Source organism: Streptopelia decaocto (assembly GCF_964273445.1).
Source record: "Streptopelia decaocto genome assembly, chromosome: 1".
Lineage (NCBI taxonomy): Eukaryota > Metazoa > Chordata > Aves > Columbiformes > Columbidae > Streptopelia > Streptopelia decaocto.
The window spans coordinates 58,269,981-58,291,184 of record NC_138663.1 but is presented as its reverse complement, the minus strand read 5'-3'; the positions used below and the strand labels follow the sequence as shown (position 1 = coordinate 58,291,184).

General features: G+C 42.0%; 1 protein-coding gene across 2 annotated transcripts in view; it reads right to left on the bottom strand.

Moving 5' to 3' along the window:
• Window positions 1-523: 523 nt before the first annotated feature.
• LARGE1 (LARGE xylosyl- and glucuronyltransferase 1) overlaps window positions 524-21,204 on the bottom strand; it is a 286,929-nt gene continuing 266,248 nt past the window's right edge. Inside the window, exons 13-17 of one of the 2 annotated variants that reach the window (XR_014184896.1) lie at window positions 19,728-20,006; window positions 13,520-13,666; window positions 8,034-8,229; window positions 2,889-3,656; window positions 524-1,920 (exon numbers count right to left, since the gene is read on the bottom strand). Coding sequence is in view for 1 of the 2 variants with exons in the window: in XM_082061421.1 (XP_081917547.1) it covers window positions 3,459-3,656; window positions 8,034-8,229; window positions 13,520-13,666; window positions 19,728-20,006 (820 nt within the window). In the remaining variant the exon portion in view is untranslated. Of the gene's footprint in view, window positions 3,657-8,033; window positions 8,230-13,519; window positions 13,667-19,727; window positions 20,007-21,204 lie in introns of both variants that reach the window. The other variant, XM_082061421.1, reaches the window with a different exon arrangement.

Genomic DNA, 21,204 nt, shown 5'->3' with positions numbered 1-21,204 from the left:
ATTTCTGTTTCTTTGACTAGGAAAAGGTTAGCATTTAGGAATGTTAAAGAGGAAAATACAAACCCCCAAAACCTCATAGGGAAATATTTTATTCAAAAATTTAAAAACAAAAAACCTTTTTTCCTTTTAAAGAATGAATCAGTGAACCTAAATAAAAGAAAACCTGAAATCCTTGGATTTAAAATGAAAAGGGCTTATAAATAGCCATGGAGTATTATATTCCCTTAGATAAGTGGAAGACAAAGAAATGCTGATATGACAAAATTGGAAACTTTAGAAGTTCAGATCAAATTGAATATCTTCAGAGAATGGAAATGAAAAGTTTGTAAAGTTGGAACCAACGTATGTAATAGTTATGATAGAGTTTGAGCAAGCTATGAGGGAATTGAAAGAGCAAATAGTAGGAAGTTAAAACTGCAAGTACACATTTGCTCAGTACACCAAAAGCAGAAAACCGGAGGTAACTGGTATACCACCCCAAACCGTAAATAGAAGAAACAATTAAAGACAATAAGGACATTGCCAAGAAACTAAATGATTTATTTGCATCAGTCTTCACCAGAGAGGGTGCTGGAGTGATATCTAAATGAGAAACTCACACTTTCCAAATATCAAAGATAAGGATAGGTCATAGGCTGAAGACTCAAGAGAGAAGTTGGTGGAACAAATCAATAAATCAAAGGCATTAAGTCACTGGGTTGGTCTGATATTTCTTGAAGACTTCAGGAGAAAACTGAGAATTAAGTAACAAAGTTGCTAGCAAATACCTACTACAGCAGAGGACTGGAAGACAGTGTTATAACTGAGTTGGGGATTTTTGTTCTTGTTTTTTCCATGGTGTTGGAGCAGCCCTGGCAGTCACAGACAGGTATGTAATCTTCATCTGCTATCACGTCAATTGGCTGAAATGTGTTAAAAAAAACCCAAGCCCCCCACCTCCCAAATTATGAAACACATAGACAAACATGACATGAGAGACACAAGTCAGTACAGTGTCTACAAGGGAAAAAAAGGGGCTCTTTGAACCTACTACCAGCTTTGAGCTGGTGACACCAGCCAGCACACCTAAGCCTACCCAGGAGGTCCCATGACTTCCTGTGCAGACAGGCAAGTCGCAAATGATTACCCCCCTGTTCCCCCACCACATCTCATGGCCACCGAGGAGAGAATAATGCCCATGTTGACAATGGCACACCCGAACAACGTTCAGGTCCGTGCTACAGGTTATGCTACTGCAGGGCAATGTAGTCCATCCCTGGGCAACACTGTTAAGCCAAGGAGAAATATACACCTGGAGATGAAAGTTTTTAACACATATGAGACATAATGGTGGCCACACGGAAGCTCCGAGTGGAGATTTTATGGAGGTACAACCAGTGTTAGCCTCTCTTAGGATCAGCTTTGACACCTTTCTGCACATTAGCTAATCACCAGGACTCTGTGCTGCAGGGTTCTTTTCATTCTAAATACGCACACTGTCCTGGGCCCTTAATGGTGACGAATATGGAACTTGGGGAATCAAGATCTTTTTAATATATCTTAGCTAGGACTGAGAACCCATTTCACATCTTCCCAGCTCTTTCCAACTTTTTATGTAAATCTTTACATAAAGCCATTAAGAACAGAAGAACAGCACTTTGGAAAATTATGCAGTGATATATTCTTATGCAGCCAATGCTCCCAGGGGAAAATCTAAAAATTACACAGAGCCTCCCGCCCCTTTTTATTTCTTGTTAAAGATGTTGCCTTTTTTGGCTTTTCTTAAATATACACAGCATGATGAACTGATATTTGTAGTTTAAATGTCTGGTTTAACCACGTGGTTTCCACCGTAGCAGAAAGCTCTCACAAAATGTCAGACTAGAAATAAAACCAAGCTCTAGAGGGATGAGGTGGGGAGAAAAGTAGAAGGTCCAACGGCTGAAAAACAAAATGGAAAAAAGGTGAGCAGAACGCAATGTGCATCCATTTCCCAACTCAGGCAGTGGTACAAGGGGTTGAATGGGGATCTGGGGTAGGGAGACAGATGCATTTCTCACTGAGTTGTTTCCGCTTTCTCTATTAACATTGCAACAGAAATTAACAGATAGCCCTGCAAGGGGTAGTGCATTTAAATCTCATCTCTTCATCCCATGTAAACACAACATTAATACTGAAGAATAAAGAAAACAGTAAAAAGTCCAGTGTCTTGTCTTCTGCATTTTGCTTGTTAGGTTTCCTGTGTGCCTTCCTGAAGCTGTGAACTTGACCAGCCCACGTTCAAGCAAACACTCACACTCAGATTCCCAACACATTCTTTTTTCCCCCTCGAATAGGGAGTTTATTCCTAACAGTTCTGCTCCTTTTAATTAGAAACTCCTTTAACGAAGTAGTTCTGAGACCTTGCAGCAGGCGAGCACTAAGGCTACTAGTTGCCATGTCTACAATCCCTGTTCAGCAAAGAAGTCCGCTTAAAGCCCAAGGGCCAGTGCCTTCACGGATGGGCACGCTCTGAAAGGAGCCTACAAATCAGCATCCCCCTGTACAACGTGCCTTATAGGCAAAATCCAATTCTTGCCTTTTTAGGCAAGATAGAGATTTAGATAGAGAGTTACAGCCAGGCCCTTTATTTTAAGAGACACACATGAACAAGATGCTCTGGTGAAAACAGACCTTATACCGACAAGTTTTGTTCACTTTCTGGCAGAGCTGCTGACCTTTGTTACTGGACCGCCAGAACCGAAGATGGGAAAGAAACACAAGGGAGACATTTCCTTGGCAAGGAAAGGAGCAGCATTTAGGACTGGGGAAAAGGCAGGTTGGGGTATAGGGGAAATTCCTGATAAAACAACTATTTTGAGAATAAAAGACCAACCGGTATCATGTACACACCCAAACCAGTAACACACCTTCTCTCGAGTGCAGTATTGTATAAGCGTCCCTTTCATTTTCAAGCCTAATTCAGACCTTTGGCTCATCCTGCATTAACAAGGTCATCCATGTTAATAGGGCCCCTGTGGAACGTCACAGGTGAAAGTTCCCTTTTAGAGTAGTGCAGATTTGAAATTCACAGGACAGCGACCCGAAGATCTTCCTTTACAGATAAAAAGCATGTCAAATTATTAAATAGCAACACGAAATCCTATATCCTGAAGGTCTGTCTTTGCTCTGCAGCTGGGTGAGCAGAGCGCATTCCCAGCCCCTGCCCGGTCTCCCTGTCCGGCAGCACGGCGGGCACGTGGCCGGCTCCTCTCCCTGATGCCTCACGAATGCTAAAGCTGAAAGGCCTGGGGTAGTCAGGGAAGGGAGGAACGGGCATGGTCTGAAGACACGTCACTTCAAATTCCTACTGTTCGAACTGCTGGGTACGATATAAAAACAGAAAGTATTTCTCAGTTCGAAATTTGAAGACGAGACCCCCAAGGCTGAGCAGCTCCTCCCTCTGTTGTCCCTGTGTCCCGCGCATGGGCTCCGCTGTGCTAGCTGTTGTTCTCTGCCGTGAGATACTTGAGGGCTGCGAAACCGTAGTGGCGCGACATATCCTGCTGGAATTCCTCCTTCAGGGTCTTGAGACAGATGCGGTATTGCTTGTTGGAGCGAAACTTGGTGATGTCGAAGCTGGGGGCGTGCGGCATGTGGATCATGTAGGCGTTGGGCAGCACCGTGAACTCGTACTCCTGGGGGAGAAAGAGAGCGGCTGTGAGGGTGTTCCCGAGCCCTCTGGCAATGCATCTCGCCCGCACCTCTGCAGTCAAACATGCCCCATTGTGTGATAGTGCAGTGAGGGTCTCAAAACCAACAAACCCATACAGATATGCCAAAGAGGCCTTCTTTTAATAAAGTTGCTTTTTCTTGGTTTTATGAAAGATCAGCTTTCCCTTTTAGAATGTTTTAGAGTCATAGAGTCAGTTTGGTTGGAAGAGACCCTCAAGATCATCAACCATTAACCAAACACTGTCACCACTACACCATGTCCCTAAGAACCTCATCTGTGTGTCTTTCTCACACCTCCAGGAATGGTGATTCAACCGCTTCCCTGTGCAGCCTGTTCCAGTGCCTGACAACCCTTTTAGTGAAGAAAGTTTTCCTAATATCCATATCTCTTCACTCCATATAAGCCAACTGATGGGGCAACAGTACAACAGGCATACCTGAAGCCATGTTTGCAGTACAGCTGTGACGGCACACAGCATGAGTCTCATGTATCCATGCAAATGCATCTTTTTGCTCCTCCAATTTTTCTTGCTTGGGTTTGCTGGAATAAGCTATCTTTACAAAGGCATCCATTGCACCACATGCCCTGCTTTGCCTGTATACTAAGATACTCACAGCGACAAAACTGTCCAAAACTATTTATAAACCTGGAATGAGGGGAGAATATGGTATCCTTTATGGGCGATGTGTGAAAATGGACCTAATTCCATATGTTTTCAGAAGGTTTTATGCAAATTAAGTTCTCCTTCAGAAAGTATGAGTTACTATGCTAATTCCTCCTCTCCTCTAAAACTATCTCACTAGTTCTCTTTATTTATATCTGACAAGGTTCTTTGACAATTTTTGTTGTTAAAAATGATGCTTCATTTAAGTCTCCTTGATTCCTGTGAGATTTGTTCCATTTTTATAATTAAATATGTGATCATTAGAGCAAAGACATTAGACAAAGACTGATTCTTAGACAAGCTGGAAGGTCACTAGTGTAGGATGTGCAAGAACCAGATAACTGCTTCTGCAAGGAACTGGGCAGAAAAGGGATGTGGACCTCAGTATTCTGCAGCCAAGCAAACTACTAGGACACTAACTCTTTTTTTCACATGAAACTTCAAATAATAGTACTTGTATGGGATGCAAATGACAAAGAAACTTCAAAGACTCCACAGGCAAATTTCCTATTGTCTTCACACAGTTTCAGCTTACAGTTGTTGCTGTATTGACTCATTAACCATCCCTGCAGAAGACAGTGGGCAGGGAAGGAATAGCCACAGAGCATGCTGGCTTTAAAAGAAATGCTGCACAACTTCCCGTGGTTTGGAAAGTCCAGTCACTTTTAGATTTAGGAGTCTGTGCAGAGACACAGAGTATGTGCAGCACAGAGGCAGAGTATTTCAACACCATTTTGTTAGGGAGATTTATGGGAGAGAACACACTTGTGCTAATAAACGTGAGTGTTTCACCTATAGATCTTTCCTCACCTAACAAGATATGATCAGCCTGGAAAACACTGAAAACTTCTGGGTTATGGTGCTAGCAGAAACCAAGTGTTTGGGCAACACAGCCCAAAATGAAGCCCAAACAAAATGGAAAGAAGTGAGCAGAATGCAATGTGGATCCATTTCCCAACTCAAGCAGTGGTATCAGTGAGCCCCAGGTACAGCTGAGGCTGCAGTGTGGTCCCGGAGACATCTACGAAACAGGAGGACGTGTTGCCCAGCTGGGTGCAGATGTAGCTGTATGGCTGCTCCTTTCTCATTATGGGAATACATGTTCCCTGCTGTACAGTGCTGAAGTGGCAAATCTTAGTGCCGAATTACAGTGCTGTCATATAAGGGAATGTGCCCCTCTGATCTTCTGTTTGGGGTGACAAATGTACAGCAAAAGCAAAATAATCTGAACTGCTGGAAGAGACTTAGAACTAATAGGCAACAAAATGCAAAAACAAAGGCTGGCATGATGGATTGAGAAGAGCTTATGAACTACAAACTACAAAATGCGTCTTGGTGGACCTTAAAACTAAAGGCTGAAGCTGCAGAGGAAGATACATCCCCCTCATACAATCTCTTCTTTGTTCTCTGCAGCTCGAGTCTGTAATCCGGCAGGTCAGGGACCATCTACGCTCTGCAGTGTAAACTGTTCAGCACAGTGTTGCTCCCATACCTCCGAAAGGTCTTCAGGCAAATAAAGCCTTCCAAAACCTTACCAAGCTGCTGCTAATAAGCCCCTTTGAAAGATGCTGGGCTGCGGTCTCGGAAAAAAGGATTGCTCACAGTCTAGTTCCACAGAGACTGGGAGAGCAGGGAAAGCTTTCCTAATGGCCCACATCTACTATAAGTAAAGGTCTGCTGAGAAAGCAATGCACTTGCAGGAACCTCTGTCCCTACCTTGCAGGTTATAAATTCTTCGGACGGAGACTGTCATTATCTATGTATTTGTACATGATCCAGCTCAGTGGACATCTGCATGCCCCCAGAATAATAATGATTATTATCTCCACACTGTGTGCTGCTCTGAAGGATGGTAGTGGCACAGGCCCTTGGTAAGGAGCCTGCAACAGTTCTCTCGACGGATGCTGCAGTTGTGAGGAGCAGTGAAATAATTCAATTGAGAAGCTGCTGATAATGAAGCCAGCCAAGCAGCTGGCAGCAACCTGATCTGCGGACACCACAAAGCAGAGTAATGCCACAGGGGAGGTAGCTGTGTGATCCCACATCCCCTCCAGGCTGATTTTCTGGGAGAAATGGTCCATACTCATGTTGCTACAAATGAAAATGAAACTTCGGCTCAATGTGAGAATGTTTTTAAGGCTGGAAGAGTAAGAAAAACGTTTTCACAGAGTTAGTTCGAACCCACTGTCCAACCAAAATATCTGCGCTATGATAAAACTTGAAAAATGTTCCCATTTACCATTTGTGAGTCTGTATGCTCAGCAAATGTTTCTAATAGAAGGATTAAATCATGAGTGCTGGATGAGACCTGCCAGTGGGAACATAAGCCTTGTTACTCAGATTAACAAATAATAAATTATTACACTGGCACTCTCCACAACTTATTGATTGGTGCTTGGAAAGTTCATTGGAAAATTAAAGTGCTATAGCAAAGTATTATTATTAACAATAATATAAGGGATATTTTTTTTTTCTAGTCTGTAGTAATTTTTTTCTCAACTTAAATAGGTATAAATTTGTTGGGAATGCCATTCCGCAGAGGGCAAGTGTTGGCCAGCCAAGGTGACCATGTGGTTTTGTAAGCAGAAGCAGAAAATAACCCTCCAATAAACCTCCCAGGTATGTGCCTGCACACAAATACACTGTAGCCCACACCCCAGAGACACAAAGTCCCAGTAACTTGCTGCATGCCTTGTGCTACTCGGCTTCACATAAACTGGTCAGTCGTGGGCAGAGGAGGATCAGCTATATCCAGATCCATAGCAGAAGCTAGCACAGGAGGACACTGATGACCAAACAGTAAGGATTTTGGTCAGCTTGAAATGCTACTAGTTCAAAAACTGGAGATGAAACCAAACTAAAACTAACCCCAGACCTCAAAATAAAAAGAAATGCCATGACCTAGACCATGCTGATTAGCACAGTTAGCTTCACATCCAAGAACAGCAGAGATGCAAGCCCTGCCATTTCAGTGAGCAGCAGCACCAAGGCACCACGGAGCCACAGCCACTGCCAGTCTCTAAGATCCAGGTTGGTGGCAGGAGCCTTGGTAGCTCTGAGGGTTCTACTGTCAGTCTGGGTCTCTCAAACTCTCTCTGAATCCTAATTCTTACATAGTTTGCCCAGCATCTGCATCCCAAGTCACAGATCCAAGAGGCAGGCAGCCCAAGGACCAAGTGCCTGGATCCTCTGGAGTCTGCCCTACAGCCAGACTTTGGAAATGTAAAGTCCTTGTCTCTGCAGAGCTGCACTGTAAATCCAGGCCATATATTTAAGATGCCTGCCTTGGATTCAGCTTAAGATTGCTTTCTGAATTCTAAATTAGCATTTGGGGTTCAGCAACCTCTATTTAACTGAAAAACTTCCAGTGAGGTCTAGAGATTCCTTAGTAGGTGACTGGCAACAAGTGCTGCAGTGCTTGAACACACCTGGGCAGTGTGGTGATTGTGCCACTACGAGACAACAGTGCTCTCAGCACTGACAAATTTACTCAGACTCAGTTCTCCTTTTAATGCTTGAGAAGGAGTAAACTAAGTGTTCCCAACTCAAGAAGCACTCATTAAGGAGCCCAGTAAGGCCGGATGAGCTCTGAAGCCTTTCTAACAGAACACAGATTTCATTTAACAACCCTGCTGCCCAGCCCCGGGGTGAGACATGAAGGCGTTATCTCCTCACCTGTGCATCCAGCTCCATGATGTGAGCTACTTTGTTCCAGCCAAACCCAACAAACCGCCTGTCGTACTCCGGGCAGTCCTTCCTCACGACAACGTATGGCTCAAAGTCTGCTTCCCACTCGACGCGGTAGGGAGTGGTGGCTGTTCGCCACTTGGCAAAGTTGGTTGGCGCGTGCCCTTTCGTCCAGACGTGATACCTTAAACAGACATAAATGGCACAGACATGGAGAGGCAATTAGATAGAACGCATCTTGGCGAGGGAACAAAATGTTACTTGTTAGGCGAAACGCTCAAAAATAAGGACATTAGCTTGCAGTTCACATCATCATTTTCAGGACGTAACAGAGGCAATTTCTAGGACTGTTTCCAGCACACTTCGCAGGGCCTCTCTGCGCTCAATGCTTAAAGACATCTAGCTGGTGTAGGATAGTGTGAAAACACTACCTAATGTTAATGTGAGAAACAATTAGAAAGTACACAGTTCATCTGCACTACAAAGTGCTGTATCTTGTTCCTGGCAACCAAGTGCTCTAAAATCAGTGTGAAATTCTGTGGCTCAGACAAGGTCCCTAAAATTAGCTATTTTTACCTCACAGTGATATTCAGGATCTCTTTTTTTATAATTCGTATGAGAGACAACTGCAGCTCTGGAAAGATGTTCTGTTTTATTAATTACTGTTATTACTATGGCAGGAGCCAAAGAGCGTAATTAAATTAATAAGTAAAATATTACATAAAGGCTTTCTGCTGTACTTTCTACATTGTGGGGAGTACCCATGTGATCCTGAGTAAGGTAATCAATTTGATTTACAGGAAAAGATCCTTTTATACTTCAGTAATCTTGTTAAGGTCACAGCAGGTCTCTTCCAAGCACAGCTTGAATCCACCCCATTAGTGCCAGGGTCAATGACTCTCTCGCCCACTTATTCTTCTTACACCTTTCCAAAAATTAATGAGACAGGCTCTTTCTGCAGATTCATAGATTAAATAATGAAACAAAGGCATAGCAGGCCATCTGTATTACAGCGCTCTCAGAAGTGTAACAGAAGGGGCAAAACAAACATCCTGCCAGTTTGTAATGTAAGGTACATTGAATTCACAGGGATGACTCATGTGCTCACCTAAAGGGATTTGAGCATTATATATTTGCAGAATTAGGACCTGAGGTAATGTTTCAATCCCAGAAATTCTTGTAATATTGCAAGCCACCGCTGAAAACAGGGACATAAAATCACAACTTAGGGCTTTCCATTTTGACTGTACGGTTTGTAACTGGAAAAACAGAGAAGTGTTCAGCTTCACTGACTCTCCTTGTTCAGACGTGGTGCAGGAGGACAGAATTATTAGGATAGCACTGAGGTCCCAAGTAACATACAGCCCTTTGAAAGCTGCATTTCTAAACTGTAATCAGCTTGCACCACTTTCATATATGTGGCTTGGGGACCTGGAAAAACAAAGCCCTTCCACATTAGAAAAACTGTCAGTGAATTAATTCTCTAGAGGGTATTAGAAACCAGTGATAGATTCACGAAGATGCTTACAATCCTCAATGCCCTTTGGAATCATCTCCAAAAAGTCTATCTCTTTCTTGATCTCTTTTGGAAATTAGTTGGCAACCTACCCAGTCACTAACAGGCAGCTATCTATGCTGGAAAAAAAGCACAATCACAATGTGGGGTTTAAAATGATATGGATTGTGGAGGATGCTGTATCTCCTAACATCCTACCTCCGGCATTTTGAAATTAATTATGATAATAATAATAATAATGACTACTAAACACTTATGAAGTGATTTGTATCTTCAAAGCCCCATATAAACTTTGGTTAATTGAGGGATCCCTGCAGAGAAGCAGTCAAATGCGGCTGCTCTTCTAGTAACACTTTCCCATTCATTTAAACAGAGGGAAAACACGACACTAACCATAAAAACATCAATTTATTTCCATCTTTTTTGGGGAAAGCAGTGTAAGCAGTTACCAGCTCAGGTACAACTCCTCTGACTCAGGAGAACTGACCAACAGGAAAAAAGAAAATGTGAAGAAAACACAATGAAGGGAAAATTGGAAGCAAGATTGGAGAGACAAAACAAAACAGAAAGGAAGGAACAGACCTGATTGTACTGAACAAAATAATATCACACCTGTCTCTTCAAAGTGACTGATGTGAGTGGAGGGCAAGAGGAAGAGAAAAGGATGGATAAGGTCAGGACAGAGAAAAAAATGAGTATAGGATGCTGAAATAAGGTGCGCACACACTGATTATAAAGAAATAATTACTGGAAAGAAGAATTGTGAGTTCAGGGTTACATATATATCTGTACCTACATATATATGCACACAAACATATCCTGCTGGAGCTATGTCTTGGCTAATCACTGATCATCACATGAAATGTACTGCAAAATAAGATAAGCAGACTTCTTTATGGATGTCCATAATGAGGAAGCTACCATAAAGACTAAGTCATTGCAACAGACTTTACTGTTGGTGATACAGTTGTGTGAAGTGGTTCACTGTCTAGATTGGTCTTCCATCTTACAGGACAAATGAATAAATCTAATTTTCCTGCTCAGGCGCTTCTCACTAAAGATTTAAATAGACATTGATTTTTAAGGCCACATTCAATCCCACTGACTCCCAGGAGAACTTTGTGAAACTGTGAACAACTTATTTTTCACTATGCTGGCAATTTTGACAAATCCAAGCCAAATAATTTGATCGCTGTAAAATGATGACGAGTTTCTTTCCCACGGTTCATGGAAAACAACTGCACAAATTCCCCTGGTTTGGGTCAAATGCTTCATCTTACTTTCATTATTGATTGCTTTTATTTAACATAAAGTTCCAAAACTATAGTAAACTTTGCTAAAGTTAGCAAAATGAAATCATTATTCTTCTCAGAGTGTTCTTCCTCTCTGCTTTCTCAGAGCTTCCTGTTTCAGTGAGAAAGATGATTTGGTGAAAAAAAAACTTTCCTAGTTCTGTTCTCAGATGCTTAAAACATTTTACTAGATTGTGGGTGCAATCAATTGATTAGTTAATCAGTGATGCTGGTTATGTTTTCTCAATACTATGCATCCTCTACTCTGTTTCCCCAAAAATAAGACAGGGTCTTATATTAATTTTTCCTCCAAAACTTATTACTTTTTAAAATCTATAGCTTCCTGGACACTATTTAAATTGACTTTTTTAATGAACTGTAACTAGGGCTCATTTTTGGAGTAGGTCTTATATTTCAAGCATCCTGAAAAATCATGCTAGGGCTTATTTTTTGGGAAACAGAGTACTAGCTGTGGCATTCCTTGAGCCTGAAAGCTGTGCTGGCAGAACATTTGTGATTCATTAGCTATTGCTCAAGCACCGAGCAGACACATCCTTGTGTGGCGATGTTACAGCCGGCACCTGCAAACAAAGCCACCGAGCTGGCACAAACCAACCCACTGCCGCGGTGGGTTTCCCCACAGCACGCTTTGCCGGCTCATCAATGCTCACGTCTTCCCTTTTCTTCTGGTGGTGACTGAGGGATGTAATTGAGACCCCTTTTTTAATTCTCAGCTGCCCAAAGGTAGAAAAGGTCACCATTTGGGAAAGAGGTGACAAAAGCAATTTCAGTGAGGGAAAGATTGTAATCTACCATGTGGTGTGAGGGACCCGGGGCGGGGGATGCTGCAGGCGCTCGCAGCCATCACTGTCGCAGCCGTCCTCCCCAGCTCACTCCCACCCGCTCAGCCTCATGCTGCAGCCTTATTAAAGCACCTTGAAGATGGAAATTTTCAGCCCAGGTCACAGGTGCTTTGTGGCTGTTGACAGATTTAAGCAATGAAATTAGCCAAAGCAAACTGGGGAAGCATTTGTAAAACGTGTCCTACATTAATATGTACACCAGCTATGGACCGCATGTCATTCACTTATTTAACCTTGCTCTGGCAAAACTCCCACTGATGTTAAAGAGATTTTTGCCTGACCGAGACTTGAGAAAGCGTCTGCAAATCTGGCTGTATATGTAACATGCCAATGTGCTCTATAGCTTGAAGATGGAATCTGTAGTGGAAGGCCACTGCTGTGGAAAATCAAAATTTAACTGTCAGTGGAATATAACACCTGAAAATCCTGAGGATGCTATTTTCCAGTGGAAGGATTTTTTTTTTTCGTTCAAGTATGGAAGAAACAATTATTTTCTATCAAGAAATCTCTTCTTAATTTGTATAGCTTTGACTGTTAAAGAATGATGGGAGAGTGAAAGCCACTTGCTCTATCAATATCCTCAAATAACTTTCCAGAGAGAGACATGGCTCCTCAGTGACCTCAAGTTTCTATTTCAAGGCAGTCACTGGTAGAGGTAGCATCAGCCTGTTTTCCAGGCTCATATGGGCTATCTGCTCTGACACGTGCATGTGGGTTCTTGAGGGAAGGGTGGCTACCGCAATGAGAGGTGTGTAATACAGGGAATGGAAGAAGTGTGAGGAAAGCTCTAAGTAAAGGAAGGATGGGAAAGAAGACACAGACCTCTATCGGCCCTGGATAATATCTTGCCTTTTCATAGTTTTTTTCATGGTTTTTATCTCTAGATCTCAAAATACCATAAAGAGGAGAGGTGAACATTGTTACCTGCATTTCAGAGATGGAGAGCAGAGATACAAGAAAGTGAACTGATTCACGTACCACCTCCCAGCAGGGCAGTAGCGGAGCCAGGAAGAGAATGCAGGTCTCCTAAGCCCCCTCTCTGTGCAATATCATAAGGCCATATAGTACTCTTCCCATCACTGTGATGCTGCACAAATGTCTGCTAATCAGACCTTACCACACACACCCAAGAGGCAGTCAACCCGTAGTAGCTGCATTTTTAAAATTGAAGAAGAGTCTGGCAGATAATAGAAGTGACTTGTTCACAGCCACAAAAGGAGTCTGCTTCAGAGAAGAGCTCCAAATTTATGTGTTCTTCACTTCTCAGCTTCTAGTCAGAGCCCAGTTTTACCTCTGCATTGAGAAACTCTAGCTATTTAAGAATCTGTTTCACACTTTAAAAGAGAACACAACAAGCCTGTGGTTGTTTTTTCAGTAACTTAGTAAGGAAGCAAACCAACGAGCAGAGAGAAATTATTTTTGGTCACGTAAGGGACACAGCTATCCGGATAGTATTTGGCAGCCAAAAAGCAAATTACACACATATGAGTGTAATGGTTGCACTTGATTTTGTAGCGCAATAAAAAATGATGAAAATAAACCAAATTCAATTTAATAACTGAAGTCCTTTAGCAGAGGACTATAATGCTAGATAAAATGCTGAATTTACAGATGGAATATATCCACATACGTTTCTGTTCACTGCCTCTCTATGAAAAGAGAAAAATAATTCCAATAGCTTTCTTAATGAAGCTAGCTAGCTGAGAGTGAGAGAGAAAAAATCAAACATTCACAAGAACATTAAAAAAAACCCCAATCTTTAGAGATAATGACCACAGGTTCAACAAAAGTACTTTCCATTACCTGAATGTGAAGAGGGTTCCCATGTCCAGCATAGATAGCAGCTCTGCTTTTGACTTGGGGAAGGAGAGGCGGTAGCGTAGGGTCTCAAAAGCAGGCACAATCAGAGCTTTCTTGGTGTTAGCCAGGTCTAGCTGGGTGACAGACTTCCTGGCAAAAAGAAACAACAAATGCAAGCAGGAAAATTATTAACGGAGCAAATCACTTGGCTTTTCAAAATAAAGAGTGAAGTATGGGCAGTTTGATCCTGTAAATGTAACTATGGCCCAGATTTTTTCCTAGGGGTGCTTCATATTTTCCTCTACTTTTGACCTGCTGCTCTAAGAGTGGGGGGAACAACACGGTTCAAAAAGAGCTTGCTGTTTGGTTGATCAGTGCTGCCATGCATGTCCAGGCGCGCCCAGAGCTCAACCAGCACTCTGAGCACGGCCAACTGATCACTCCTTTAAGAGAAACATAGTTGAGTGTTACTAGAATACATATATGACAAAGAGCTGGCAGTTCTAAAAAATGGGATTTATCCAGGGCTCAGTGAGACTTTACAAGGTGAGAAGCTGGAAAGCCTGGTTGCACTTCAGCCTGGCTATTCCCTGTGCTGTGCCATCTTTCTTGCTTTTCACCTCAGCTTTAGAGCTCTGCATGTTCTACAAGTAAAGTGTTACCTTCACATCACTACGGACTAGATATTTGCGTTGAAGAACACTGTTGCCATGATGGTTGGTGTTTGTTCAAAGCAAGGCACAGATCTACTGCAACGGGACATGGTGCAAATCAGCAAAATAGTATACTAGCAGTATTTTTTTGAGTATTGTTAATCATGTGCGTGGTAGTGCCCTGAGATCGGAGCTCATTTGTGTTTGACTTTATACGTAGAGCAAAGAGGCTGTTTCCTGCAGAGAAAAGCTGTGCATTGGATGTACTGAAACCATTTAAGTGTATAAGTGTGTGTGTGTGTGTGAGTGCACACTTTGCACAGTAGAGCCCTTCTGCAGATGGGGGCCTTAGGACAATTGCTGCAGGAGAGCAAGAGCTCAGCAACCTCATGCCCCGCCTGGCAGAGGTATTCAGCTTATTCTCTCCTAACAAACTAAAACTCAAAGAAAAATAAGTTACTTTTCCATCCCCAAACTCAATCTTACTATGCTTGTCATTAGAAATAACTCTGTCTCGATTTTCCTTCATTATCTTCATATTTCATACGAGAAATATGCCTCTCTTTCCCTGTCAAAGTCAGTTCCCCTTAACAGGATTCACTGTCCTGACTTTTATGTTCTTGCAACAAGCAATCAAGGACAATGTTGACAAGCAGCAAACTTTCTACAGTCTTATAAGATGAAGGAATTGGGATCACTGTCATAATAACAGAAGGAGCAAATAAACCACTTTTTCTGGGCCCACAATACCTAGAATTCATTTATATTGCCATCAGAGAAAAAGAAGAAGAGCAGGGCAATTTAATGAAATCTGAATTTTAGAGAATTCACACCACCCTATAGGCCTGTTCTATAAAAATAAATCTGTTCTCAGCACCTTACTGTAAAGTTTGTGTTGTTTAAAGAACCCCTGCCACATCCCAGTGAACTTTTCACAACTGAAGGATTTTAACAGCATCTTATTACAATTTTTTTGTACTTTTTTCACTATCTTCTCCCTCACCATGGCTAATGGCCAAGGCATCTGTATGCAAATAGATGAATCCTTCACAATTAGCCTCTGTGACCTTCCAGAATCATTGAGTAGTGTCAGCATTCAGCCTTCATGACGCTCTTAATGTTTCTTCCCCTCCATACCTTCACACCTTCTCTGCAAACAGTGCACACTAACACAGTTTCTCGTCCAACATCTCAGGCTTTCTGGACTCTGTGCAATCTATCAGCCTTCCAGTGGTACAGCTTTGGGGATTTGGTTCTAGGAAGGATCAGGTAATATTTGCAGTGACGTTCACGCTTTGGGCTCTGCAAGGAAACAGCAGTTTTGATTTATGGCTGTTGCTATGCTCAAAAGTGAAAAATCAAAGTCTTACTGTGCTTGGCACTGTCAAAGAATAGGAGACAATCCTGCCCACCGAAGTGGGCATCTGCAAAATTAATACAGGTGTCAATGGCAAAACTGTTGAACAGATGACAGCACCCTTATGAAGAAAACCAAAGGCAGAGAACAAATTGATATAAGAGGCTGAAATCACTTGCACTGTCAAAGGTCAATATGAAAAGTTAGGTAAGTGGAGAGAAGCAGGGATCCAAAACCAAGATGCTTGTAGTGGATGCCGTCAAACACAGCAACTGGTAGAGGTACTTTGAGTGAAATAACATGGCAAGATAATCTCAGTAGAAATATTATATTTTCAAGAGATATGCAAGCATGTGAGGTGCATATTTTTAAGCCCAAAGTGGAAGGGTCCATCAAAACTGAGCTGGGAGTTGAGACACAGTCAAGATGCCCAGCAGCACTGACCCCTGAGTGGAACAGCCTGCCTGCGATGTGGACTTGATGACGTACAGGAAAATGTAAGGGGAAGAAGTAATCAGTATTGACATCCAGGTGTTGAACCAGAGTGACAAAGGACAAGAGAAATCATGTGAATTGTGATAAAGGCAGGGAAGATTTGGCAGAGAAGAAAAACACCTTCAGTTTTCTTCTGCTAACTTGGCTGGTTGTCTGCTCCTTGGATAACAAGCTGAAAACCTAACCTCTTCCTGTTGGAAGCAAATCTGCATTTCCTCTTCTGTGGGAGTGACTTTTTCTCCTGTTTGGAGTGGAGGTGCCATTTGCTGGTTGACTGGTTCTGTGATACTTGGAATAGGAAAATTTTCACTGTTGGTGCTGCAAGATGCATGGAATATAATGTAAGGAATACATTGGGTTACTCTGCAAACTAGGACTGGGAAAACTGTTTAATTCCTGCACTATCCTTATGTGAGCTGTTATTTGGATTCAGTAATATCAATTCAATATCAATATCAATTTTATCTGTTCTTTTTCCCAAACCAAGGATATATGGTTTCATGAAAAGCTTTCTATTAGCTGGTGTTGTCCAGGAAACAATTTCCCAGGAATCTTTGTGTTCTGATACAGCGAACATCAGGTTAAGTTTCTGATCTACTAATAAACCCTATTTTTTGCAAGGCATGGAAGAAATGCATCTTAAATCACAAGAGGCTCCTCACAGGTTGAATGATCTTCATCATGTTGATATCAATCTTTTCTTCTCCATCATACTTTCCAAAAATTTACAAAGAATCTGCCCACCCTCATGTGGGCAGATAGTAATATTCCCATTTATGGAGAACAGAGAAGCTCAGATGCAGAAAGGTGAGAAATCTAAAGCACTGAATTCAGAAAAAAAAAACCAAGAGTCCATTAATTCAAATTAGCTTCCACCATCAGGACTCGGTAAGTGGTTTGTTTGAGGTCAACAGAGTTTGCGCTAAGAACTGGAGAGATGTCCGTCCACTGTCAAATTCATTAGAACATTCTTCCTCTCTGCAAAAGCAATGAACGCATAGCCTAGAAAGACATCCGAAACGTAAAAATCAAGAAGCACAACATCAAGTGTGTCTCTTGCTGAGATGCTGAATAACCACCAGAAACAAGTCACAACTCATGTTGCAGGTGACAGGTATGAAACATGTGGATAGAGCTTGGATGTCAGCTCCCAATTCATGCTAAATGTGTCACTGGAAGCAAAGGGCACATTTTTTACAAAAATATGTTGGGGAAGAACTTTAATGCTAGCTGTGACAACTGTAGATAAGCAGCCTGCCTACTTATGTCAGAAGAACCTTTAGGATGACCCACACACCTCACTTGTAGCAACCAGGAAGAGCCTTTAACTGTGTGGCAATGACAAGATGACCTCAGTAACTAATGAGTGAGGGTGACAACAGACTTCAGCTCAGCACAGACCACAGAAGTGTCTGAATTTCATAAACAGGCAATCTTTAAATAATACTCTTCTTTCCTTTTGTACTTCACAGGAAGAGGAAGGTAGGACAAAACAGAGGTTTGATGGAGCATTGAAATGGTCTTACTTAGCAGCTGTGAAAAAGCTCAATTAGCACAAATCCAAGTGCTAGCAATAAATACCTAGAGGGACGGGTAACCTTCAGCTTCTTCAAAACTAGCCACAACCTGTCACATACACCACCTTCACAATATGTTGAAATGTTTTTAAAAATTCTTTTCTTTCTGAGAACATATTGTCTATAGAGACACAATATATGATACATGTAAGACAGCAAACTGGCAAGTGAGAGGGATTTGTCTGGCTCATTCTGTACAAAGCGATTCCTGAAACACCACACCACTCCTATTTGCTTACGGTTGTTCTATATGAGGAAATGAAGCCGAAAATGTTTATACATCTCTTTAACAAACAATTTCTGCCACTCAGCACTAAACAGCTACTTGAAGAGGTGGTGCAGTCAATGCAGAAAGATACAGGGTATCTGTATTTAAAATAATCTCACTGCACTTCCCTGCTATTTAGCTCAGAAAAATCATTATTGAAAAAGCAACAAAAGCCTTTAGTAGACATGCAAAAAAATCCAATCCCTTTTTAAAGAGCTGCTAGCAATAGATTAGCAATTTTGATATTCCCAGGCAAGAGAGAGGCATAGTCAGAATTAAGGTGGTATGGACCTCAGAAAAGGCATGTGGAGTAACACAAGGTCACAGATGCAACAGCTTTCAGTGCAAATCTGGGTGTTTTGTTTTGGTGGGGTTTTTTTTGTTTGTTTGTGTTTTTTTCCTGAAACAGCACCAACTGGAGGCATCACTGTGCCTTTAGTCCTACAATACATTATCACCACGCGAGAACGATTTCTCTGGTTGTAGCATGTCAAGTATATTGTGGCACGCTATTCTGTCTTCTCTCTTCTCCCTTTCAGTGCTGGCTCCCATCAGTGCACTGTGAAGCTGCACAGAAGAATAAGTTGCTTTTTTGGTACTACAGGCCAGTATCAACAGCTGCTACTCCTACTGTGTGCAGCATCGATCTGAAGAAATGTATGAGTATGCAAAACTAACATCGAAGAACAGAAAAGCCAACACCAACAAACGTATCTTGAAACAGATAATGTGTGGAAGGGACAGAATTATTTTTGAGCCCTCATAATGTAAATGAAAAAGAAATATCCCTGACATAAGTTGGAAACAAGCTGATACAGTGGGATAAACTGTCAAGGATAGTACTGAAATCCAGTGTCTTAAAAGCCATACTGAATTAGGCCCCCTACATGGATGCAGAAATCGAAAATGGCAATTAATTATCTATGTAAGAGAGAGTTTACTGAGTTGCTAAGCTTGAAAAAAAGGAATTTCTCCATAAGATTACAATATTGAAAGGCATATTTCTCCTCACGTTTCAAAACCCCGGGCCTGCGGACTGAAAGGGATCATCTACAGACAGACCCTCACTGGAACACTTCGATCAACTTTTACCAAGATGGAAAGCAAAACTAGTCAGGACCAAACAACTGAAATCCCTCTGTCTGGCCACAGGGTGTCGTCCTTGCTCTATGCTCCGGCCTCAGATGACCAGGCTCTGCAGGGGAAAAAGGTCTTTATTAAACCAGTTAATGGATCAGAGGTCTGTAGTTTGCTCAGCCCAGTCTGCTCACATTCATTATGACACAACACACACTGAGGTTTACTCTTCCCAGTTTCCTTATGGTAATTATTTTGCCTTGACGGGTGCTGGTGTTGCTGTCATATTTTTGAGCTGGTTAGACTATCACCCTCTTTTCAAGATATGGAACTGGATTAAGAGTGTGTCACAGGGACAACAAGCTCAGTAATGCTTTGCATGTTTTTTCTGTCACTGATATTAAGAACCAGCGACATTTAGGGGAATCGTCCAGTTCACATCTCTGCTAATACAGGATGTTCTTGCACATTTGATAATACTTAGTCCAGTTCAATTTTCAAATTGATTTTTCTGCTGCTCTGAAGCAATTATTCTCATGGCTAACAGGGCTTACATTTAGACCTTTTTTCTTTCATAACTGTATTGCTTTATTTCCAGTTACAGTCTCTTGCTCTACCCTAAACATTTTTGTGCCTTGCTGTGCACTGTCACACCTTAAACATCTGTAAGCTGCCTTTTTCAGATCTGCTCAAACTGCATTATTTTGGGAATATGTGAGAAGGGTAGGGTGCAGAGGGGCTGAAAATGAGGGCAGCAGTGGGAATCCCTCCACTGCCCATTTACCTGAGGTACTCGTAGAGTCCATACATGGGCAAGAAGTCAATGTCGGACAGAAACATGTATGGTGTGCTGATGTGCTTCATGGCCACGTTCCTCAGTAGATTCACAGGATAGAACTGTCCCTCCTTGTACACGATATGGTAACCGACATTGTGGCGGCTCATAAGTACTTCTGAGCCCTGGGCATACCGCAGAAATTGCTGGGCTTCCGCATCAGAAAGGTAGAGTGCCAGGCTGATTGGACCTTCCCAGTGTTTGCAGATGGCTTCAAGCATCTGGAGCCTGAAAGAGGAAGGGTGAGAATAAGAAAAGGCTGTCTCCCTGTCTGGGACTCTTTGCCTGGGTTCATCTGATCAAACGTAGATATCTATCTCTAGGTGAGACAGATTGAGGTCACTTTGTATGCTGTGGAAAGCAATAAGTATTTCTATAGCACAATTCACCTCATCTAAGTTGATGTCTCCTGCTGGACAGATGGGCTGCACCCTAGTTATGCCTACTGCTCTCCACTGAACGCAAGGGAGCCTAAGGTGGTCCTGGCTCAGATACACACACCCACAACTCAGATACCTAAAGCCTGGTGAAATCAATACCACCCTTTCTGCCTAAGGATTGATGCTGCAGGAAAACCCACGTGGACGACGGGATTTAATCTGATGGGAGCTTTGATCAGTTGCAAGGATCTGTCCAAGTGGATCTACTTACAGGATAGTGGTCTTGTAATCTTAATCAGGGCCTGGTGCTTAATTCACACTTCAGGTCAAGCTTTTCTCACACACTATCACACTGCAGCACTCTTCCACACACTTGTGGAGAAGAAAGGTGTACAGACCCATGAAACATTTTACCTCCTGTTTAGGAAAACCTTCCTCCAATTTCTGCAAGCTATTTAGATCTTAAAAGCTGTTGAAAGTCATGGGAATACAGACTTATGTGAACATTTGCACTGACTAGAAAAAAAACTTACTGTCAGGGAAAGGGCAAAAGGATGACACACTGATAGAAATGGGATTTACTATATGTAGGGATTAAGAAGAGAAGGAAGGAGAGACATGGCAGTGCTGTGGAATGTCAAAAGAGTATTTCAGACAAAACCACCATTTAAAGTACTAATTTGTATATATTTTAGCAGTATCTCAAATTTCATTACATCATTTTTAAAACAGGTTGTATCAATATATATTTTTTAAAACTTCCAACAGTTACAATATTATTGATGAAAACGACAACAAAAGATCTCATATACAAACATAAATCAAACCCAGCCTGGCCAAAATCATTTAAGCACTTTACAGAGAATTGCCTAGAGATTAAGATATGCCATCCAAAAATAAAGCAAGGACTGATTACAAAGTCTCTTGAGTTACAAGGGAAATGAACCTACACAGCCTAGTCAGATATCCTATGAAAAATTAGGAAGAGTAGACCACATAACATGATTATCTTCTCTCCCTTCCAAATCCACATTACTAGATTTTTC